Source organism: Drosophila montana, unplaced genomic scaffold, assembly GCF_035044405.1.
Source record: "Drosophila montana isolate Dmon_TW-CO22-7 unplaced genomic scaffold, ASM3504440v1 contig_920_1, whole genome shotgun sequence".
In the NCBI taxonomy this organism is placed as follows: domain Eukaryota; kingdom Metazoa; phylum Arthropoda; class Insecta; order Diptera; family Drosophilidae; genus Drosophila; species Drosophila montana.
Window position 1 is genome coordinate 542603 of NW_026999206.1, and position 25655 is coordinate 568257.

The following is a 25655-nucleotide window of genomic DNA, read 5'->3' on the forward strand; positions in this document are numbered from 1 at the left end:
ACATATGTAAATATATACATAGACGCATACATACATATGTGTATATGTATATTAACACCTTTAATGGCTAAGCTTAATTTATTTATTACAGTTAGAGGACCTTAATTAGAAACTGTTTGACTTTTCAATTTCAACTTAAAATTATGTTGACATGAAAAAAAAATGCCTTATCTTGGTTGCGTTAATAATTAACTCTTAAGTGTTCGTTTATATATTATGTTTAGGTTCTTTTTTTGTTTTGTTTTGTATTGTTTCTTGCATTTTGCTTTTTCTTCAACTAGCAAAAAGCTGCGCGCTGCGCTGCAGCTTTCAATTAAAAATTAAATATAAAAAAAAAAAAACAAAAAGAAAAAAGCGTAATTTAAATAAGGTCAGAAATCATATATGGGGGCATTTTACATACATACATACATACATAATAATTATAATAATATGCGTGTGTGTAACTAAAACGTATGCGCAATAAATAGTTAACATTTGCTTGCTGGCATTTCATAGTGTGTGCATGTGTCTGTGTGTGTGTATGTGTGTGTGTGTGTGTTTACTAGCGTAAATGTTAAACTTAGTTAAATTAATTAATATTTAAATCATTAAGAAAAGTCCATATAATAAGCGTTTTCATTTGTTTTCACTATATCTTTTTTATCCATGTCGTTTTTGTGTGTGTATGCGTGTCTGTGTCTGTGTCTGTGTGTGTGTGTCTGTGTGTATGTGTGAGCTAAACAGTTAGAAATTAGAAATGTCGACTTTGAGTTTCTAATAGGCTTGAAAATACATTTCGACTTATGTACGATGCGATTTTACAACTAAAATTACAAAGAATCTATGTAAAAGGTATAAGGAAAATCCATCTAAGTAAACAAAAAAAAAAACCAAAAACAATTAAATCGTAAAAAGAAAATGTAAGCATGAAATGTGAGACAACTATTTTCGCCAACTCCCTTGCTGTTATTGTTGTTGTATGTGTTTTCTGGGTAGGATGTTATTTTGGAAAGAGACAACGACATAGTCTGGATCCGTGTGTTTTTGTTGGTGGGTGGAATTTTGTGTTTTTGTTTTTGTTTCCGTTTTGTTTTGTTTTCTTGCTTTTGTAGTTAGTTTAATAGTTGAATTCCTCCTGCTTCTCGGAGTCGCTGCGCAGATCGTTCATGAGCGGCTCAAAGCATGACTTTGGTATCATGGTGCCGACTATTTTTTCGCCCTCCGTTGTCTTCATGCGTATCACCTGCATTTTGCTATTGGAGCGCGTATTCAGGATATGCTCGACACGGCCCCACACCGACAGCACGGAGCCGGCGAGCACATGATAGAGACGTTGCCGCAAGCCCACCTGCAAATCGAATGAATATATGAATATATATATTGGGATTGGGATTGGGATTGGGCATGCGTCGGCTTACCTCGCAATCGTTGCCCAGACTGACGTTGCGACAGTTGCCGTTCCAGTAGGCGTGCGAGCAGGTGTGCACCGAGGCGTCGTACTGTTCGGTCCAATGCGGTTCGGCCTCCTCGCTGGCCACCTTGCGATACTTCTTCTCCAGTTCGGCGAGCGATTCGTGTCGCACCTGCAGGCCCGTATTGGGCCTGTATATCTGGCACATGATCTCCTTTTTGGTGCGCGACTTCTTCTTTTGCGCCTTGCTGCTGCTGTCCGCATCCGTGGAACTGCGCGCCGGCTGCTGTTCGATGACAACCACCAGGATTGCGGTGCGCTTCTGATTGCGCAGCTGATGCGACGTATAGAAGCCCTCGTGCTCATTGAACAGATCCGCATATCTAGAGGAACGAATGTGCATACGAGTAAGATTAGAGCCTGAGCTTTGCATTCAAGTTGTGCGGATTTTGCATGCTCACTTATCAATCGCCTCCTGCCAGATCATGCCGCGCTCCACGCGCACCGTGTGCAGCTCTGTTGGTGCCACGCCTGTGGCATGTTTGCGCATAAAACGCATCAGACGCACACGGGTCACATTCTCGCCGGCGGCGCCCAAGTCTGTGGAGAGAGAGAGAGAGAGAGAGAGCGTAAGTTGGGATGAAGATAGATCATATATATGTATGTCCACTTTGTGGGATGCCTTGGGTGGTATCGCAACTCACCGACAATGCCCAAATCGAAGCGACCGCCACGCTTGGCCTGATTGATGATGGCCGTCATGGTGTCCGTGAAATACTTGAATAGACGATTCTGCAGATCGACGGGACAGCCGAGAATGCGATTGAGAAACTTGGATATGTTATTGTAGTCCTTGTCCAGGCTGAGCACGCCCGGATGGCTCTCGCTATTGACAATAATGCCAACGCCCACCAAGGCGCCGGCAATATCCTTAAAGAACTCGCCGCTATAATCGGTGGGCGGCGGCACCAGCGGCGACTCATAGCCCATTATGGTGCGCATGACCGTCTCCAGCGCCTGCCGGCCATACTTGTTATCGATGTTGAACTGTGAGAGATCGCGCGTCTCTGTGGCCCGACGATCGCCGTGCGTGAGTGCGCCCAGCGATTCGAGTCGCTTGGCCACCGTCGACGCGAATCGCCGCTCGCCGGCCAGATCCGAGATGAGAAATATATATTCGGGCGCGTTCACCTGATTGGAGCGATGCGTCCGTCCGAATTGCTGTATGGCCCGATCGGCGGACCAGGGCAGCTCGAGCGTGATGTGAACGCGCCGTCGCTGATTGAAGACGCGTCGATCGCTTTGAAGCGAGATGCCGCTGGAGGCGGCCTCCGAGATGATGGCGACATCCTTTTGGCCGTCCATAAAGCGCTGCTTCTCGGTTATGTTGAGCGTCTCGAGCGGCACATCCGACTCCGTGCGCGATTCATACTGTATGGAGCCGTCGTCGCTTTGGACGACACGACCGCGCCGGCCCGTCATTTCGGCCACGTTATCGGGTCCGCCCAGTTCATCGATCAGCTGGTCCAATGTATTGGGCGGCAGCCGGGCGCCGAGACGTTCTATTTTGCGCAACAGCTCCTCCTTCATGGTGCAGGCACGCTCGATCGCATCCTTCGGCGGCGGGCCATAGTTCAGCTTGACCCCATTCACGCCCACCGGCGTCATGGTGCCCTTGAGCTCCTGTTTCTTTTGCAGCAGATCCTGGATCTTGTCCTGTGTGGATTGCTGTTGTGGCTTGCGGCTTTTGGCCGCATTCAAAGCGGCAACCACTGTGGCGGACATGGTCGCATTGTTGTTGTTATTGTTATTGTTGTTGCTGTTGTTGTTGCTGTTGCTGTTGCTGCTCGCTGGAGGCGCGCCGGTGGCTGGCTCCTTTTTGATTTTCGGCTCCTTCTTGATGCTCTTCTTCTTCGTTTTGGACTTCTTTTGGGTCTTCTTGTTGGCGCTGCCGCTGGACTTTTTGCTGCGCGCATTCACCCAGGGATCGATGTCGCTGTCGCTGCCGCTCATGAAGAACGGATTGAAATCGGAGCTATAATCGCTGGCGACACTGTGCCGATCGCTGTCCCCGTCGTGCTTGTCCTCATCATCGTCGGCCTCGTTGTCGTTCTCATCATCGTCGGCCTCGTTGTCGTTGTTGTCGTCGTCGTCGTCGTCATCGTCATCGTCATTGTCGCCACCCGCGTGATCATCATCGCAGGCATCGTCGCTGTCCGCTGCGTTGTCGCTGTTGTTGTCCAAGTCGCCGCTGGATGTGTGCGCCGCCTCCTCGTCGCTGTCGCTGTACTGCCAGGAGCCGCTGCGCTTCTTCTTTTTTGTTTTGCGCCCGCTGCCCTTGCCGGCGCCCTTTCGCTTACTCCGGCTGCTGCTGCTGCCGCCGATGCCGCCACTGCTGCTGTTGTTGTTATTATTGTTGCTATTGTTGTTGTTGTTGAGCAGACTGTGCGGCTCCTGCTTGACGGGCGGCGTCTCGTCGTAGAGGCCCAAAATGCGATTGATACGATTGCGATCGGGCGCCGGAAAATGCCGTTCCACAAACGACTGGAAAACGCCTCTGCAAGGTGTAAAAAAAAATGTGTGAAACAAAAGTTTAAATTTTAATATAATTACATGCGATTCATTTTGGCTTAAGTTGACTAACTGCATTCAAAAGCTTTCAGCAGTCAATAAAAGCTCCTTAAAGCAAGACAAAAGCTGTATTGAACTGTATTGAAAGCACGCTCTACTCAAAATTAAGCTCAGCTTAAAACTTATCGTTTAGTCGATTTTTAGCTTTAGGTAAAAACAAATTAGTTGCACTTAAAAAGAAGAATTGAATTAACATACTTTAGGCTATAGCTCGATATAGCACAAAAGCTCTAATCTAACTCAAATGAAAGCACGCAAAAGCTTCAAACAATATTTGATGTTGTAAAGCACAAAAACATCAAGAAGCATAAATTGCTTTAGCCTAAAATAGGGACACAGTCGAGACAGTGAATACGCTTGAAATAGCTGACAAATACTTAACAAATATTTAACGATCGCAAAAGCACAAAAAAGCTTTAAGACATACAAAATATTTACACTTAAAATGAGTAAAGCTCATGAGCGGGATCAAAGCTTAAATTTAATTTGATGCGATAGCTAAATAAAGATTTAAAATCTTGAAAAACTAAAATCAACCTAAAGCTTTGACTTAAATCAAAGTTAAAGCTCTGGATAGAAGACAGCTTCAACGCCTCGAAAGCACATTAAAGCTTTGGACCTAGCTCAAAGCTCAACTTCAGCCTGCTCTTCACTGTAAACTGGTTTAAAATGTATGTTCAAATTGATTCGCACAAAAACTCACTTGGCTGTGGACACAAAATCGGTCAGTTCACCATCGTCACGCTCCAGCTGATCGAGGGTGCGCGCCTCGCCGGTGGACTGGAGGCCGATGACAACACACTTGCCATATTTGATGGACTCGCGGGCGACAAGGACCGCATGGTTGACCTTGGCCGCAATGCAGAGATATTTAAAGAAACGCTGATGCGAGGACCAGAACTGACCCCACATGGTCTTCTTCATGCGGCTCTCGGCATCGATGAGCTCGGCGGCCTCTGTGAATTTTTGCATGGCCTCCACCCAGAGCTCAACGCTCTGATCATAGATTCTGCGAAACTCCTTGGAGAGCGGCACCTCCTCAATCTTGAAACTGACACCCTTGAAGCTCAGCTGGCGGGCGATGTACATGCCGCGCAGCTTCATGTCCATGGCCACAATTTCCATGGCGCCGACGCCGCTGCAAATGAAACATGGATCAGCATTGGCTAGAAGATTATCGATAGGAAACTTACCGTCGCTCCACGGCGGTAATAAAATCACCGAAACTGCCAAAGGCTGTGCCCTGTCCCCAGAGGCCCAGGCGAACCATATAGGCCATGTTCTTTGGCTCTGAGGCGCCCGTCGCCGAGGCATAAACAACTCGCGCCTTGGGCAGCTTCTGCTGCAGCTCGAGCACCGTTTGGCCCGTCTTTGTTGGCTTGCCGGAGCCAACCGGGCACAGATTCTTCGCCTTGTGGCACTCATCGAATATGATGAGACCCTCAAAGTCCTCGCCGCACCACTGCAACAGCTGCCGGAACCGCGAACGATATTTGCCCGTCTTGTTGTTCGACTCGCCAATCAGGGCCGAGTATGTGCTAAAGATGACGCCACGTTTGCAATTGTTGTTCGCATCCGAGCTAATCTTCGCATATTTAAACTGCAATGCGGAAAAGGATGGTAATTTAATTACGAAGTACAACTACAAATTTGAGTGCTTCAATGCGTACAAATGCTACTAGTAATTACCGCTCAAATGCCATTTAATTACTGGGGAAATTGTAATTACCCAACAATTACTTTAATGGTTGCCCCATACAAATATTTTGGAAATTAGTTTATATAAACTTTGGGCATTCCACAACAATAACCCAATTAATTACTTGGGAAATTCACCAACAATTGCCCAATAAATTACTTGGGAAATTCGCAGACAATTACCTAATAAACTACTTATTACAATTACGACTCTTGATATTGATGACCCAATTAAATAAATTTAAAAACATTAAACTTAAGTAGTTTTCAAATATTATTACAAAATTAAAAAGTTACTTTGCCAAATTATATAAATAAACAACTAATTGCTTGATTTCGAAATTAATAAACAACATTTTCATATTTGTGCCAGACTGATTAATTACTTAAGCGCCAAATGGCATAACTTCTAAATTAATTACCTAAATTATTATATGGCTGCCTGATATTCTCAAGTAATTACATTTTGTGAACGCTCTGCACGGTAGACAATTTTTTCATGCACACAAAATTAAAATTTCCAAACATAATTACTCATGTAATTAAACTAATTAAGTTTAATTACTCTAGTAGTTATATTTACATATTCTTGTACAGTTTTGTCTAGTGCATGATAAACATACTAGCTAAGCAAACATATGAATAGTTAAATTTTCCTAGCGCAATTACTAAAGTAATTAAGATAAATTACTCGAGTAATTAAATGTACAGCTTTTCAAGATCATTTGATATAGAGGAAATTGAAATATATTTCGATAGTTAAGTGTGTCTGGCACAATTACTCGCGTAATTAAATGGGTAATTCTAATAATTGAGACCTATTTTGAAGGTAATTTAAAATGTTGCCCACCTTATTGAGCGCATGGACCTCGATGCGCGTCGCTCCAATGTCGCTGAGATCGCGCTCCGCATCGTATTTGAGATCATTGGAGACGGATATCCAGAGGGCTTTCTTGCGCCCCTTCAGGTAGTTCTCGTAGATGATGCCGGCAATGGTGCGACCCTTGCCAACGCCGGCGCCATCGCCAATCAGGAAGCCGGCACGACTGCCATCGGGCAGGAGATGATCGTGTGCCTGGGATGCGTACGTGATGGACTCCAGCTGTAGGGCGCTCAGCTGGCCGCTGTTAATTGTCTCGGCGGGTATCGACATTTTATAGTAGACATCGCACGGATCCACCGAGCTGAGCGAGGCGGTCTCCACGACCGCATCCGGATGCTTCTTGCCCAGCTTGACTGTGGATCAAATCAAAATAAGATTTAATATTCGGATGCAGCGGATTGTTATTGTTAGCGGGCCAGGAACACTTACGCTTTGCTGGCCAATAGTCGGCATATGTTTCGGCCACGCCCATCTCCTCATAGTCCACCTCATCCTCCTCCTGCTGCACATAGACGGCCGCCGAGGCAGCCGCTGCGGCTGCAGCTGCCGTTGCCGCATTCGCATTCGCGACGGCCGCATTCTGCAGCTGCAACTGTTGCAACTGCTGCTGCTGCTGTTGCTGCTGCTGCGTCATTCGCATCGGTTGCATGAACAGCTGCGTCATCACATGGTTGGGTATGCCGCTGGTCAAGTACTCCGGATTGAGGGCGATCAGCTTCTGCAGCTTCTCCAGCATCATGGTGTTCACCTTCATGCCACCGCCGCCGCCGCCGCCCGCTGCGCCCGCTGCAGCTGCGGCTGTTGCCGTTGCTGCGCTGCCGCCGCCGGCGCCGCTGTTGCTCTTGACTGCGCTGGCGGCAGCGCTTTGTGGCATGCTGCCCGGCGGCAGCTTGTACGGTGCACGCATGGGCGTGGCAGCGCCCGCATAGCTCACTGCAAGACAAGTGTGTTTTTTTGTTTGGTTGTGATTTGTTGTTGTTGTTGTTGTGGTTGTTGTTTTTGGTGTGCGTGTGCGAAAGAGATGGAATGCATGGAAAGAGTTGTATGAATGCAGACAGAGCAAGAGAAAGAGAGAGAGAGAGAGAGAGATGGAATATATTGCATGTGATTAGTAGAGCAAATAAATTGTTTCTTTTTTATTATTTTTAACTCAACTAAAAATCGCAACTAGACTCTAGACTTAATCAAGCTATCAAATGGAGACAGCTATACCCAGTATAAATCATATTTTGATTTGATATACCCTAGAAAAAGTAGGGCTAGGAGAATCAGTTGCAGCTGCCGGCGATTAGTTCAAGGCTTCAAGGCAAACACGGACTCGGCTATTGATCAGGCTGAATATACTCAGCATAGAGCAAGAATATGGCCAATGCTTTATAATTTATACTGCACGAGGTCGGCGAAGCCCTCTTTTGCCCGTATCCCAACCAAATTCAATAAAGGATCTACTTTAGACGAAATGCTATAAAGTGTTAAGCGGAAAGGTTATCAGGAGTTCAGCTGCAGCTCGGACTAGTTAGTCAGCCGCAGTTCGAGTTAGTTAATCGCTCTCTCAATTTCCTTCGCGCCTTCAAACTAGCTGAGACAGAATCGAAATTTAAACAACACAGGTTTTCTACAGCAAATTCGAAGCAACATCATTTTAGCAGTAAAAGTCAAGAAAGTAGTTTACAGTTTACAATCCACCTATGAATCCTATAGAAGCTAGAAGTTGATGCCGGGCGCGGGTCCCAGGTGAATTCCACGATTAACTAGATTTGCTCAGCCGAGCTTGGATACCAGAGAAGGGCTGGGACTTCAATAAAGCGAAATAAAGATCAAACGAGCTATAATAAAGGCCACTCATATAGATCTAGCATAAACGATAAAGGCTTGAGGATTCTCCAAAGTGAAAGTGGGTCAGCGAGAAGTGTAACAGAGAACAGGGTCAAAGTATTTAAAGCGTGACTTCTATTTAATCAAAGAAATTTTAAAAACAATTAAAAGCTCGAAGATTGACGCCGGCATAATACAGTTCTCTTCCCGACACTCCAAATCGAGATGATCAATTGTCGTCCTCCCAGGGCTGCGGCCTGAACACGTTCCTCACGCTCCGCGGCTTGCACCAGCGCGTGTAGGCGTGCGGCCAGGGCGGCGGATACTTGAACCGGTTCATGTACAGCGAAAACGAGGACTTTTTGTACAATAGATTCGTCTCGAGCTGTTTGCGATTTATTGAGTGCGCATCTTCCGATGAACCCGATCCTGATCTCGATCCCGATCCCGATCCTGATCCCGATCCTGACTTGCATTTGCCGGCACTGATGCGATAATCTGCGGCCGCCAAATGTAATTCGCTCGGTTTGCTGAAGGGCGCCGAGCTGAACGCGTGATTTTGATATATTAGTTGTACAACCTTTTTCCGGGTCTTAACCTTAGCCTTATCCTTGTCGGGCTCCGACTGTGACAGCGACTGCGACTGCGACTCGGAACGCTGCGTCTGCGACTCCGAGCCCAATGTCAGCTCCTTGGAGCCGTCAATGCTGCTCGCATTGCTGTCATTTTGCAGCAGGCAGCAGAGACTCGAAGGCCGCAAATCGGCATCCAGGCGGGAGCTACTCGAACTGGAGAGCGACAGTAGCAGCTGCTGATCCTGCCGCCGCTCCAGCTGCTTGTGCTTGCGTTGCCTTTCCAGGTCGAGCTCATTTGCCCGTTGGGGCACGCTGCTCTTGTGCCGACTACTACTGAGGCTTCGATGCAGTCCCGCCTTCATGTGCACCACCGCCGGACGCAGCTTGTTCAGCCGTCGCATTATACGGTCCAGCAGCTGTGCGTGTCCCGGCCGCGCATGACCCAGCCGCGGCACCAGCTCCTCCATTAGCAAGTGCTCCAGCTTGGCCAAGGCGCGCGCGTGCACACGATAGAAACGGCCCATGGCGTGGGCCACCTGCACTCCAATCAAATGCTGCAAATGCTCCCGGGAACATTTGATGCCAAAGGAGACGCGACTCGGCGGGCGTCGCGCTGCGCTGCAGTTTTTGTTGTTGTTGTTGTTGCTGCCGCTGCTGCTGCTGCTCGCCGTCGAGGTGAAGGAGGACGAGTTGAGGCGGCTGCAGCTGTGGCTGCTCTGGATCATTGGAGTGAATTCGCTAGGTGAACCCGTTGGCTTCTTCATCTTGGTACTCATTATGAAAAAAAAATTGTGAAATTGATAGAAAAAAAAAAACGCTAAAACCTAAAAAGATAACAAACGCGTTTTCGATGTACAATTTATCAGTTCTTTTTAAGAATTCAAATTTTTTTTTTATTTTTTTTTTTTTTTTGTACTTAAAATTTTGTAAAAATTCTCGCGTTGTTTCGGATATGTTATTGGATGTAAAACTAAATCGAAAGTAAGCGCCTAAAGTCTACAAATAAAACTGAAAAAGAACCGTACAAAGCAAGGCCTACCGAGTAAAATGTGAGGCGAGTTGGTTCGCGCCAAGCAAAGCAATGCGATCCATTCAAAATTTGAGCTTAAAAACGTCGTAACAATAACATTTACAGGCTAACAGAGCTGGCTGCTGTTATTAACAGCGCTCTGTTTAGCAGTACAAAGCCCATTGAAAGTTAACCAAAGCTCCGCTGAATTTTGCGCTATGTTTACCAGGGCTGCAAATCTATGAAAAAACGGCCGCTGGTTCGATTCACAGTTCGAAAGAGCTATCCAAATTTCGCTTGATCCGAACTTAATTTGATGCTCGACTATACAAAATTGACATCTCACAAATATGTTTGGGTAAAAGGTCCAAAGGTTGAAGTCAAAGTTATATGTATGTATGTATGGCGACCGAGTCTCCATTGAGATTTGAAAGCGTTGCCATACTGCTGCGACCGAGATTTAAGAGGGGTGCCACAAGTCAATATTCAACAATTGTATATTTATGAAGCTTCTCTGCGAATTTACGAAAATACAGTGTTGTCCTTTTTTTAACAGAGAGCTTACAGGGTGGCCATATCGCTGCAATTGAGATTTGACAGCGTTGCCATATTAGAGAAACTGTAAAAAGATATTTCTCATTGTAAGAATTTAGGGAAAAACAGTGATGTAAACAGAGGCTAAACAGTGTTGCCATACTGCTGCGACTGAGATTTAAGAGTGTTGCCACAAGTCAAAATTCAACAATTGCAAATATTTTTAAGCTTTTCTGCGAATTTAATAAAAAACTGGTTTTGCCCTTTAACAGTGTGGACATATGTATTGCTGCAACAGATATTTGACAACGTTGCCATATTGAAACAACTATATCAATGGGCGATAATTGTATAATTTTCAAGTTTTTCTACAAATTGAAGATAAAACAGTGTTGTCCATTTGTAAACAGAGGCTAAACAGTGTTGCCAGATTGCTGCAACTGATATTTAACAGCGTTGCCATATTAAAGCGGTTCTGCGCGAGTTTAAAAACAAAATAGTGTTGTCTATTTATCAAAAAGATACCACACGGTGTTGCCATATTGCTGCAACTTTAAGGAATTTCTAAAAGAGTCTACGAAGATTTGACAGTGTTTGCCAAACCTCTGTCAACTACAACAAATGCAACTAGCTACCAATATTTGTTATGGCTTTTTGCGTGAGTATGAAAAGAGAAATTCATACACGCAACACACACACACACAGGTACACACACTCTCACACACGAACACAGACAAAGAGTTATTAACGGTTATTGTTAGGCAAATTCTTGGTTGTTACCAACATTACAGGACTTACTCTGCGCCAATAAAGACGCGGCCATGTTAAAATTGGCAGCAGAGGCGGCTGAAGTTGAAGCGCCTCCGCCGCTGCCCGAAAAGTAGCTACTGTTGTTGTTGATGTTGTTGTTGTTGCTAATGTTGCTGTTGATGTTGTTGTTGATGTTGTTGTTGTTGTTGCTATTGGGCGCCCCCTTGGAGGCAACATAGGCGGCGAGGCTCATCAGATCGTTGGTGCTCAGGCTGTTCAAATAGTTGCCGGCGCCGCTGCTCAAATAGGCGCTGGCAGCACTCAGGTTTGTGCTGCTGCTGCTGCTGCTGCTGCCAGGGTTGCCACCAGCTGTGCCGCTGATCCTTGTTGTTGCGGTATTCGTGCCGCTGGCGTTGCCCAATGCGGCTGCTGGACCAAAAACGCAAAACAAAACGAAACGAAACGAAAAGAAACAAACGAAGCAACAACCGCAAAACAAAAACCAAAAAACACGACCAAACAAAACATAAATAAAAGAAAAACACAATAGAAAAAGAGCGACAGAGAGAGAGAGAGAGAGGGAGAGCGACAGAGTGTGTGAAAGAGAGTGAGTATGCAGCAGCAGCAAAGTGAAGAGAGAGAGAGAGAGAGAGAGGGAAGAGAGAACAAGAACACAGCAGCATTAATTTAAAATTGAGCTTTTGATTGACTGGCGCAGTGTGTGCGTGTGCGTGTGTGTGTGTGTGTGTGAGTGTGTGTGTGTGCATTCGTATAGAATATGGTCACACTTACCCGTCAATTTCTTTGGCATGTTGTTGTTTAGGCTCTTATCAATGGCGACTTTTGTCGTTATTGTTGTTGGCAGCGCGGTAAATTTGCCGCCCGCAATTGCTGATTTTGTTGTGTGCGTCACAATTGTTGGCCGCAATACGGAAATGTTGTTGTTATTTATGTTGTTGTTGTTGTTGTTGTTGCTGCTGCTGTTGCTGTTGTTGCTAATGTTGCTGCTGTTGCTGTTGTTGCTGAGCAGCAAGGAGGTCGGTTTGCTGATGCTGCTGCTGTTGACTTTGTTGTTGTTGTGGCTGTTGTTGTTGTTGTTGTTGTTGCTGCTGTTGTTGCTGTTGCTGTTGCCAAACTTGAGAAAGGCGGCGCTTATGTTGCTGCCGCTGTGGCTGCCACTTGGGGCGCTATTCGCTTGCTTGTTGACGTTGATGCCAACACCGCTGCGAATGTTTTGCGCGTAGGTAACTGCAGTATTCAGATCACGACCGCCACCTGCAACAAACGGCAACAAAATCAATAAATATCTCGGTTGGAAAACAAATTAGAGTGTGCTCAAGTCGAAAGTGCCGCACGACCAGATACCCTTTATCCTTACAAACATATCTAATGCATTCTTAGAGAGTAGTTTCGGTGCTTAAAGTCCGATCCCTAAGCAATTTTTAGAACTTATAGCCTAACTGTCCACTGTCAACATTTCCTACATTCTTACATTGCGAATGTCACGCTTTTATTTTATTGTGAAAAATGTGGCCCGTCCGTTTTCCCATAAGCAAACACGTTTTTCACATTTGCAAAAAATAGTCAAGCGGTAACTTTTAAATAATAATTTTCAATTTTAATAATGTCACCGATTTTAACATTTAAAGATGTCCAAATCCCGCAGAGAGTCCATTAAATGAACTTCGAGGTCGTATTATTTGACTTTTGGAAGGAAAACTTGGGTAAATCAAACCGATTAGCTGTTTATTTAGAGAAGCGATACTTTTGCCACTCACATGTTACCGACAACGGACACTGGCCAGTGGAACCGCAAAATGTCAAGTTTGAAAATGTAACATTTTTGGAGCAGATTGGTATCAGGCGAAAAATTAATGATTCTGCATATGAGTTTACTATTTTCTCTTAAATGAGATTTTGCATATACAACATATTGATATAATATTATAGATACAGATATATGTATGCACTTATATACTTCTGGAGCTGCATTTGCTGTCTTTGCATTTGCATTTGCTAATCGATTAAATTCCCTTGCTGTAGCTGTTGCCGTTGCCACAGACCAGCCCCAGGCCCAGTCCCAGCCCCAGTCCGAGCGACCTGCCCCTTCGGCGAAGTAATACCCCCATTACACACCCCATGGCTCTCTTTGTTGGTTTAGCTGCTTAGTTGCGTTATGTGCATTATGTGCCCCTTTCCTGTTATATATGCATATCTAGATATATAATGAGTACATAATTAGCAAATGTCTGTGGGAATATGCGTACATGCTTACATGAAGTAGCTGGCGCTGGAAAGGAGGCAGGAGGCTCCGCAACGAGTCTATCTTCTGCATTCACCTGACGCCAATGGGGCGATGCAATGCATAAGTTCGCAGTTCGCAGCTGCGACAAGCTCAAGACGTTGTTTCCTACCGCCCAACTCCACTTACACACACGCACACACACGCACACACACACACGCACACACACAGCCAGTGACAAGTGGACAGCCGTGTTTGACATTGAATTGAAAATTGACTCGCGCTGCCTGCGAGCGGGAACATGGTTCATTACTTATCTATATATTCATTCTATATATTCGTACTGTAAGGAATCAGGGGACACAAACCGATTTGCCAATTGGAACTTGTTTACATAAACAAAGCCATGTCTTCTGCTATGGCAATAATGTACCTAAAATATCTATAGATATGTGTGCAACTAGGAATTACATTGTTTTGCTCACAATTGTAACGCAAACAATTGAACTCTAGATATCAGGCTGCAGCTTTTTCTTTGACCCTCAAAGTGTGAAATACGCCTCAAATGAATTTGAACAGAGCTCTTTGAATATGAATTCAGGGTCCATCGGATAGTAAACAACAAGGTTTCATACAAACGTTTTTCACGATTTTTCCACATTTGCGGGTGGAAGTCAAAGCCAAATCACCTTTATATATATTTTTATATATAAAACTATATATATATATATATATATATATGTATATATATATTCTATATATAGAACTGTTTGAACCCATATAGAAGAGGAAGAAATCAAGGATGCCTCCTTCTGCCTCTTGCATGGATTTTCCATAAGTTCAGGATATAAATATATGGCATCTCTGGCTTAAAGCGTTTCGGCTTAAAACGGTTCACAGTTAAGATTTGTAGTTCAAATATATCATTTCCTATTCATGTTAAGTAAATTTGGATTATCCGACAATCCTTGAAATATTCTAAAGATAGCGCTAAGCACGAGTTTTATACATATGTATAATATGTATAAAGCGGGAAGATTTTCGAAAATTATATTGCATACTAGATTATTTTGTATACTAAATATATTATTTTTTGAAAAACTTCAAAAATGTATAACTCGGAGATTATAAGAACTTTATAATAGATGTTTATTATTTAGATTTGGAATACCTTCAGTAGGTACAGTGAAGCCGCGATAAACGGACAGCTGCCTTGGGCGGAGTTCTCATTTAGTCGACCTTTGGCTCACATTTCCTTTAAATGCAATAAGTTTTTTACCTCTAATTTTTTTGGCTGAGTGTATTTCAACTGCGGCATTTAACTTAAATGAAATTGGTTTACATATTTTTTTGAAATGCTGAGGATATGCGAAATTCTGTGGATCAGAGGCCAAATATGAGGGTCGATTGATGGGATTATTGGGTTTAATTGGCAGACGTACACAAAATGTTGTCGCTGTTGTTGTTATTGCTCATTTATAATAGATAGTTAATTAAGGCCCACTGAGGACGGAGAAGGGGGAGAATTTGCATTGAGCTGACCATCAATACTTAATGCACATATGCCCAAAACCAAATGCAATATAGACAAACAGACGACGCACAGATGGCCACAATTGGATTTATATGTATTGCACCATGTTTATGTCTAAGTATATGTATGTGTATATGTATATGTATGTGTATGTGTATATGTATATGCATATGCATATGTATATGTATATGTATATGTATGTGTATATGTATGTGTATATGTATGTGTATATGTATGTGTATATGTATGTGTATATGTATGTGTATATGTATGTGTATATGTATGTGTATATGTATGTGTATATGTATGTGTTCTTGCGCAGCGCGATACGCATATGAATATCTATCTATATCTATAGTTATAGTTATATCCACATCCACATCTACATCAACATCTATATGAAGACAATAGCGTACATATATGTATATGTATATGGACAGACTATATGTATCTGTGTCCCGGCTTGGATTGAGCTGTGCATCGCATTTATGAGCACATAAATCATATCCATATATAATACAATCTGATTATCTTCGGGTTCTCCCTTGGCCCCCGACCCGACCGCATGCAGGGCTGCACATCGAACTTGCATTTAATTATTTTGATGCAAATTCGATTTTAATTAATATTTGGCCATCGCATACATAGAACTGATTAGGCAGAAACTATGCGAAATATTTGCCCTGGCCAGTGCAAAGAAAATGAAACCTCAATAGGAGATTATTAAACAGCTGAAATAATAATAAAAATAATAAATGTAACAATAAAAACAAACAAAAAAAATGAGTAGAAAATAATCGTAGAAATAATTTAAAAAAATGATTACAAATTATAATGATAATAATAACAAAAATAAAAATAATAATAATAATAATACAAATTAAGTAATAATAATAACGATAATAATAATAATAATGATAATAATAATAATAATGATAATAATAATAATAATAATAATAATAATAATAATAATAATAATAATAATAATAATAATAATAATAATAATAATAATAATGATAATAATAATAATAATAATAATAATAATAATAATAATAATACTAAATACTACAGGTATAATAATAATTATTATTTAAAATAATATTTGTATTTATAATAACAATAATATTAATAATAATAAATGCAACGATAATATATCGAAACAAATCGATTAACTATCGAAAACTAAAGCAAAAAATAGAAAACAGATGCCAAGTAATCGAAGGCATGGAAACAGAATTCAACGCATAAGGAAACGAAAATAACTAAACTTGAAATATATCGCAACTGTAAAAGAAACGATATATATCGATATATCGAGCAAAGAACGATAACGCAAGAATACAAAGAAAAGGATGACTTTTAATAAGGGAACTCATAAAACAAGTTTAAGTCACATGAAACCAAGCTGTGGAATCTTCTAAAACCTAAACAGATACGCCCCTTATTAATGGCGGTTTCTCTCTCTCTCTCTCTCTCTCCCTCTCTCTCTGTGTGTCTGCTCGTTTTATCGGATATTCTGTATAAATTGAGCTGAATTTTAATGCAAATTTTGTCGCAAAGTCCCAAAAATGTTTGCCAGCAAAAAGTTGTTTAATTAAATTGCATTCATTCTGCGCATCAACTAAAAACTGAACCGCAGCTTGAAATATGCACAAACTTTTATGCTGACTACCTGTTATTCGGGCAAAGTTTTCACCTCAATAATCTGATTGCGTGCCATGGCAAAGAAATGTGACAGCAAAAACATATAAAAATTAACAGGGAACTATTCGTAAATACACTGTAATTGAATAGAAAGGGAATGCATATTGCATGCTTGGGATTGCAACGATTTTTATGGATACATTTACTGGAGTATTGAAGCATTGAACAATCCACATACAAATAAGTCTAAATACACGAAATGGGGAAAATGTCGATATTGATTTTCAAGACGTGAAATGTGTAACGCATAAAAGGAAACATCTCCGAGCCCCAAAAGTATATATATATTCTAGATCAGCATCAACAGCCGAGTGTCGACTGTCTGTCTCTCTCTGTCTCTCTCTCTCTCTCTCTCTCTCTCTCTCTCTCTTTCTGTCTGTCTCTCTCTCTCTCTCTCTTTCTGTCTGTCTGTCCTCCCATCAGTAGGCAGTACACATGTTGGAACCAGACCGAATCGGACCACTATATCATATAAGTTCTTGTATTGAAAAGTAGGTTCTAGTATGAAAAGCATCTCTGTTATCAAGATATTAAAGATGCAAAATCTTATCAACATCAGACTACTATGTCATAGGATGGATCGACCGAAAAGATGGTTCTTGTATGGTAAACTATTCTCTTTTCCGGAATATGTTCATCAAACTCAGCATTTTCGAGCTTCACTACGCTCACATACATATCTGCAAAACCGTAAGCTAAATGTCCACAAGGGCATTTAATCTTCGGCGTGCTAAAGATATGCCTATTTTCTCGTTTATCTTTAGCTTGAAAGCGACTGAAGTTGCCCAGTATTTAGATCTGAAGTTTCTCAACAATCACTAAACTTTCAAAATGTAATTTCTGGCTTGATTTCGTGTCAAAGTTTCTAACTCTGGCTTTAATAGTTCCCGAGTAATATCAAAGTGATAACTAAATCAAATTTTGCTGCTATTTCGGCATATGAGGGCTGTGTGGCAATGACCTTTAACCTTTTCCAGCTGTTACATATGTACAAGCTATTGCATAGACAGCTTAATTATGAACTTTCCACGCAATTTCGGAAAACTATTCAAGTCTGCCTGGTCGACCCTCTTTTCGGCCGTGCCCGGCCGAACAAAGGGGACACCGTTTTTGGTTAGCTGAGAGCCGAACGAGAGCCTGCCTAGGTTCGGGCCAAAGGTTCATTTGCCGCTCTTGTGCGCTAAAATTTCAGCATGAAAATGTGGTTTGCGTGTTTTAACAGACAACTCGAAGCATAGAAAGTTGGCACTTACCGGGCACTTCTATTTGATCTGGATCTTCATCGTCATCAAAATCAGAGCCGGAATCATCATCATCAAAATCGTCGTTCTCATCGGCGTCCAAAAGGGTTTTACGCTTCTTTGAAGTCTGCAAATGGCATAAACAAGACAAAGGGAAATCAATAAAATTGCCAAGAATTATTCAAAACTGTGAAACTGTCTCCCGAATGGATTTCAGTGTAACATATTTCCAGGTGCACATTGAAGGTTTACATTGAAGCATGTAAACTGTACTATTTTTTAGAGTTTCGAGCTCAAATTGGGACTTTAAAAGGGCGCTGTTCGTGAAGAGAATATATATATATATATATAAATATACATATATATCAAACGAACTCGCATTTTTGTGCAGTGTACGGCAGACAGCACGCTAAAGAAAACAAATGAACGGCTGCACATTTCCGGGGAATCACCAAATAAAAAACAAAACGGAATGAGGCACATCAAAAAAATGTAGCACATTTTTAAGCGTCGCACACGCACACGCACACAGATAGAGAGAGAGAGAGAGAGAGAGAGAGAGCGAGAAAGTAAACGCACGACTTTCGCACAGTTGTTTAGAAAAAACAGCACAAAAAGCACGAGCCGAGAAAAAAAAGCCACACACACACAGAGAGAGAGAAAAAAAGACGCGAAGCAGCGGAGGCAAGAAAAAAAAAAAACAGAGAATAAGGAGAGAAAAAAACTCACAATTTCGACAGTCTGGCAACATCTGGAGCACGTTGGGTCAGGCAAAGGTCAGTTTCAGATGCTCGCCACTTAACACTTGCCACGGCTTCAACTGCTGCTGCTGCTTTTACTGCTGCTTTTACTGCTGCTGCAATTTGCGACTGTTCCTGCGCTCGTGTTGGAGGCAACTACGCGCTGTGCCGACTCCAGTGTCTCTCTCTGCCCCGGCAACTAGCGAAATTTTCAGGCCAAAACAAGCTTGCAGTTTTTCGGCGCTTCCACACAGTCCACGAACCAACCAACCACCCACTTACCCACCAGTTCTGCCCATATCAACGCTCTAACCCCAATCAACAGACGTCCCCTAGCCCCTTCACCCCTCCCTCGACGCTAACCAGCTAGTCTCTGCAGTGGCAAACACCCCTTGAACGGTGCGATTTGGGGGGCTCGGGTGGTTGGCCCAACTTTGAAGCGGTCAGGAGCGGGCAGGCAACCACCATTCGGTATCAACAACGTTCAACTGGCACCAGCTGCACAGTGGTTCAAGCATCGCTCGAAATTGATTTGAAAAAATTGCATCAAAATGTTTACAATTCAATTTGAATGCATTTAAACGATAAATATTTAGCTTTAAGCAGGCAGAGCTATACGAAAAGGGAAAAGGTATTTCGGATCTGTATTATAGAGCAGCACATAGACGATAGTCCACATACCAAATATGTTGGCTGTAGGTCTTATGAGCTGCGAGATATGCTCAAAAAACAGAATATCGATAACGGTTCTTATCGATCTCATGGCAATGCAGAAAGTTAACGTTGACTTCAGGCGATGATCTTCTAACTAAAGCACACAATATATAAGAGGTAAAGTTACACAACTATCGATATATCCATTATATCATTATATCGTATATCGATACACCTACACATACAAGAGTTGCAGCTACGAAACTATCGATAAACGATATTCTGGGTATATACGATATATTGCACAATTGCACCAATTGACCCTTTTTATTGCTTTACGAGTTTTATGCTACATTTAATAATATTTCTAGAGCACTTTACCCTAATTGGCAACAAGCGAATGTTTCATATATTGTGATAACTCATTATATCATATCGTATATCGATTCACCTATACATACAGCTTCACAACTATCGATAGACGATATTCTGGTTGCACAGGTGCCACTGTGCCGCACAGTTTGTGTAAAGGGTTGAATGTGGAATTTGCTCCCCCTAGCACACGCGCACACACACGCACACACACACTTACACACACAAAGGGCAGCAGTCAAGCACGCAGTGGAAATGTTTGGCATGCAGAGATACCGAACACTACGAACTATGAACAACGAGCTGAACTGAAACTACGTAGCATGTGCAATGGGCCAACCCCCAACAAACACACGCACACACACACGCACACCCATACAGACCCCCGCTACTACTGCGCACCCCTGTGTCGTTGAAACAAAAGGATTGCCAGGCGGCCTACTGATTGAAATGGAGGGGTGGACGCTCGTGCCCAGACCGAGACCGAGACCAAGACCGAGACCAAGACCAAGACCGAGACCGAAAACGAGGCCGAGGCATAGGCAGCGGCAGCGGCAGCGGCAGAGGCAGAGGTTGTGCTAGTGCCAAAGGATACAGAGGACAACGCATGTACAGCGGCAATTAGAGCAAGATAGCAAACAGCACCGTCGACTGGGTGCGACTGGGCTGCCAGGTTGGCGCCGAGCACAACTTGGCTGAAAGTTTGCCGCTGCCTCTGTGGATGGAGATAAATCAATGAGTCGGGCACTTGGAAACTTGGGAAATTGCAGAAACAGAAATAGGCACAGCACAGCACAGCGAGCAGAGCAGAGCACAGCGGGCAGCCCCCCACCCAACCGACCACCCTTGACAACTACAGTAAAGTCTCGGTCGCAGCGACGCCTTTCAGGTGAGGCAGTTATTTGTGGCAAATGTTTCTGAGAATGATTGATTGTACTTTGAATAGAAAGAACAAATTTTGTGGTACACAGTATATACATATATAGTAATATACTTAACATATTTTATTTAACATATATATTTTAAGCTTATCGGGTAAAAGTTTCACAACTGTTTTCCAAGAATTTAACATAGTTGCGGGCGGAGTTTTTCATCATTTTTGACAAATTTCCGCTCCATGGCTCTTAGGCGCGTTGATCATCAGTCAGTCAGTCAGTCAGTCAGTCAGTCAATCAGTCAATCAGTTAGAGCTAACAGTTGTTTATACACATAGATATACCCTATTTGCATTTTAAATTGTCCCGTGCAATCTCTCTTACATTCTACATTTAAAAGTTTTAACAAACCGAACATAATTTGTTTATTTAGACAAAAACGAATGTCTTCCTAATTATTGATGACATCAAATTATGAAAATTAAGTGCTAAAAGCCTAATTAGAATACACAAGTTTCTAATAGCATCACCGAGATGATGGAAAGTCGTAGCGCCTGTTGTTCTCGCAGTTAGACATCGATTTTGAATCGAAAAGATATCTTTTTATAGTTCAATTTGTTTTATCAATATCTTCTGATCTCTCTCAAGCAAAAGACTGTGCTTTATGGGCATAGTTACAATGTTTTGTGGCTAATTGGGTATTTACAATGAAGGCGAAGGAGGACATAATACGTAATACTGTCAGGTATTTAAATGATATCTATATGCATAACGCGATAATCAGCGATCGCATAAATTATATATTACTTAATTATATACTCCTGTTTAGCACAACTTGCTGTATCTACGTATATCCCGTAGTCTACCGATTCGTAGCCCCATGTCATATACCACCTATTAGTTGTCACGATCTTAGGTGTTTTTTATTATCTTTTTAGCTTTCTAACTGTCGCTTTTTCACGCGTGATCATCGCGCTTATCAGCGCATCTATCAACGAGCAGCAACAACAACAAACTAAAGCATGTTATCTATCAATAAGTAGCGCAATATCAACGGGCATTACGACTGTTCACACACGCTTGCAGCTTAAGGTCAGGCTTTCGTTTTAGAAGTTGAACTTTACATAGGAGAGCTTAGAAGAAAAGAACGGGAGGATATCACGCCGAACACAGCCATTCAATCTTTCTAGCTCTCTTCTATGAATGCACAAAGCAGAAGGATTTTCACCAAATTTGTGGAAAATGTGCTTAGATATCCCACAATTTAAATGTTTATGCTCTAAGCACACCAAACAATGCATAACAAAACCAAGTCGCAAGCTCGATTTTGATCGATTTTGATTAAACGGCAGCTGATATCGAAAAGAGATGATATTCTATTTCTGCTTACGATATAGGGGAATGTAACGAATATTTCGAATTTCCTTGCCTAGCTCTTGTAGTTTCTGAAATTGTCCATATATACATATACTTTATACACACGCCTTAGACCCTTTTATCCCAGGCTATAAAATGCAAGCGAATTCAAAAATATTCTGTTATCAAAAAATGCTGTTGCCTGCCCAAATACAATAAATTGCATTCTTTTTTTTTTACCGCTTTTGTGACACAGAAAATAAAAGCAAAGCGAATGACCTTGCAAAAAGAAAACAAAGCTCAAATATTCGCACACACGTGTGTGCGTGTGTGTGTGTGTGTGAGTTTGTCTGAAAAGGAAATACATCAACACGTTGCCAAAAATGGGTGAAGAACAAACAACAAACAACACAAACAAAATAAAAAAAGAACAAGAAGAATAATATAGAGAAAAGATGAGGCAGAGCGAGAGTCGCTTTTAAGGGTTGCAAAATCGCAACAGAAGCGAAAATAAATATAAAAACAAAAAATGCCGGATAAAAAGGCAACAAAAGCAAACCAAATCGAACACAAAACACAAGTGTACAGTGTGTACATATCTAGGCAGACAACAGTGCAACAGTGGGACCAGTGTGTGCAAAAGAATTAGGTGAACAAATAAAATTACGTATTTTCATTACGTATTTTTTGCATTACATGTTTAAAGAATGTTTCCACCCATTTTTCACTCAGAGAAAAGGAGTTATGGATATCGATTGAACACTTATAAATTGGGTCTCTCTTTCGTCTAATGTATAAAAACTGATTAGACAATAATTAAATTATAGTTCAAACAAGCTTGCAGCCACATTTTCCACTTCAAAGTTCTGAATATTCCCAATATTCCCAATATTCCAGCCTTTTAAAGCTCAGTATAATGCATTCAAACAAGTTTGTAGCTTATCGGAAGCAAAAAATATATGAAAAAAATTGTAAACAGCCGTTTTCCACGCATTTTTCGGTTACGAATTCGCTGCAATCGCTGTATTCAGCGAAACGGGTTTAAAGACAAGAGTTTTTCACGGTGAATGAAAATTTCCAAAGTTCCAACTAGAAGCCTTGCTTACAACGCAATAGTTAAAATCCAGCTAGCTCTCTCTATATATATACATACATATATGTATGTATAACTGACTGATTGGTGATCAATGCAATTATATACAGTATACATAAATAAATGGAGAGTTGCAGAGAGAGAGAGAGAGAGAGAAGATATATATGCATATAACTTGTATGCATGCACTAACACAGACTTCAAGCAGGTGGCAGGTGGGCAGATGTGTGTTTTGTGCCTGGACGGACGGTCTGGGCAAAGGGGAGGAGGTGCGTTTGCCCCAGATGCTGACGCATGCGCCACAGGCCGCTGCAAATGCAGCGAATAGAGCAAAATGCAGATGGTAATAAATAAGCTGCGACAGCTGGGGAAATTTTATGTAAAATCGGGACGCTGCAGCAGCGCGTTGCACGTGGGAGTGGCATCAACTGCTGTTGCTGCACACCTTGCACTTTCCACCTTGCACCGCACCGTCCAGGCCTATGTTCAAATTGTTGCACATACAGTGCACACAGGCCAAGGACGAACAGCGAAAGAGAGAGCTCTGCTGCTTGTGGTTTGTGTCTTTGCTAATTGGCCAACAAGATTTGTGCTTGTATTAAGATGAAATGCGTATTGTTCAGCTTTTGGATTTTTGTTCTATATTGGCACGGTCACACTTGGACTGACGAGGCGGAAAACGTGCTTTTCGAAAACTTTGTTTGTCGTTTGCAACGTGAAAGAGAGTATATTGACTCGTTGCGAATACCCATCTAGATCTAATAAGCTTCTAGTTATGTGTTTTTGAATCAGCTTAGAGAGATTTTCATCGGAAATTAATATACCCGGTTCTAAGTGAAGTTTTCGGATTTGCGAAAAATTATATTTTTTTCAGTATTTATGAATGTATGGATGTATATGATACATTTAAAAATGTTTACATGCAAATTTAATGGGTTTTAAATAGAAAACAATTAACTAATTTTGTAGCGCCGAAGTTTGAATACCCTCCCAAGCTTAACCCCACAACCCAGCTGATCAAAACTATATATGTAAGTAGATGCATGCTTTGCGGAAAGTCCATAATATCCTTTATAAGGCTATAAAATCAAATATTCCTAATCTTAAAGAATAAACGATGAAATTCGCTCAACAATCTGGAACATTCTAATCTGTAAATGCTCACACTTTACTGAAAGTCTTCCAGTTTTAAGTGTTTACTTTAACCAGACAATCCGAGGTAGTCCAAGTTTGTGCATACCCTAGGCTTACCATCTTGAAAAGGGTACAAGAAAATGAAACTAAAAGTAAATATTACAAGTGACTGGTCAACATAATGGCGCTAGTTGCGGGGGCTAACTGCGGCAAGAGGGCGCATGGGCTTAACCCTAACCTAGCACAAGCAACGGTTAACGGTTTTCGCCCATAATCTTATGATGAAATGAAAGCCAAAGCGTTGCGGGTGTGAGGAGGAAGACAAACACAAACAAATCAAATAATATAGAAAGAACGAAGAAATGGAAACATGTAAACAAAACAATGCAAATTAATTGTGTCGCTTCATGCACTCTTCTTCCTACCCCCCCGGCTCACTGCTGCTCTCTTCCACACACGAGTTCGCAATTGTCACATTGAAATGTTTTTGTTTTTGCCTTTGCGAATTTGGTTTTTTTTTTATGGCCCCACCATGTGGCTGGGCACGTAGCTAGCAAGTGCGAGCGAGATGGCTAGCGTGTGCACTCTCAGCTGCTGCTGCTGCTGCTGCGTCGGCGGCGCGGACAGTGGCCATTGAATTTTGGCCATCAAATGTTGCGCTTTGACGACATCAACAAAGGAAATGCATAAGTCATGATATGTTCAATAAGAAACAACAAACAAAAAATAAATAAAAAGATTGCATTAACTGTGAACTTACCATTTTGTTGCTGTTATTCGTATCGCAATTTGTTGTTGCTGCTGTTGTTGTTGTTGTTGTTATGATTATTTGCTGTTAACTTCAGCGCGGCCAGGCCGGAAGAGGAAAAGCGAAGAACGCGCGCGTTTAGAGAACAGGCGACGGCAACGGCGACGACAAAGCGAATGACGACGCGCTGACGGACAGGCGGTCGGTCAGCAGCAGCGGCAGAGCGTGCGAGAGAGAGAGAGCCGAGTCGCAACGGCAATTGAACAATTGTTCGCCTACTGCTGCTGCTTCTCCTCCTTCTTCTTCTTCAGCTTCAGCCTCTTGGAGCAGCGAGCACGACTGAGCTCTGGCTCTGCCTTTGGCTCCGCGCTTCGTTTACGGCTGCGGCTCAACACGCTTTTTTTTACTCTTTTTTTGCTTCTCTGCCTTTGGTCTATTTCTTTTGTTTGTTTAAAGTTTTCTGCACATACATTGCCGTAGAACGCTGCAAATACGACTGCAGTTTGCTTGTTGGGGGCTTGTTAAGATTGCGTTATTTTTTATTATTGTCAGGCTGCGCTCAACTGCAGTCACGCACACGCACAATAACAACAACATAAAAAAAAAGAGAGGAAGGAAACAATAAAAAAAAGTTAACAAGCCGAAAACACACGTAACATACGTTCGCAGCGCAC

General features: G+C 42.2%; 1 protein-coding gene across 3 annotated transcripts; it reads right to left on the bottom strand.

Annotated features, from left to right (window-relative positions):
- Positions 1-671: 671 nt before the first annotated feature.
- Positions 672-25589, bottom strand: sno (strawberry notch). Of its 3 annotated transcripts, none has more exons than XM_064699395.1 (12): positions 24994-25589; positions 18022-18136; positions 12081-12563; positions 11337-11714; positions 7035-7538; positions 6573-6958; positions 5218-5624; positions 4728-5162; positions 2098-3950; positions 1855-1993; positions 1401-1776; positions 672-1330 (listed from the first exon to the last, which is right to left on the bottom strand). In XM_064699395.1, exons 1-12 carry the CDS (start codon positions 24994-24996, stop codon positions 1100-1102), a joined length of 5310 nt encoding a protein of 1769 aa, XP_064555465.1. In that variant the 5' UTR covers positions 24997-25589; the 3' UTR covers positions 672-1099. The 3 variants fall into 3 exon arrangements, with proteins under 3 accessions (XP_064555465.1, XP_064555464.1, XP_064555466.1); XM_064699394.1 differs by having other exon boundaries at positions 11337-11717; XM_064699396.1 differs by lacking the exon at positions 11337-11714 and having other exon boundaries at positions 24994-25586.
- Between the last annotated feature and the right edge of the window lie 66 nt (positions 25590-25655).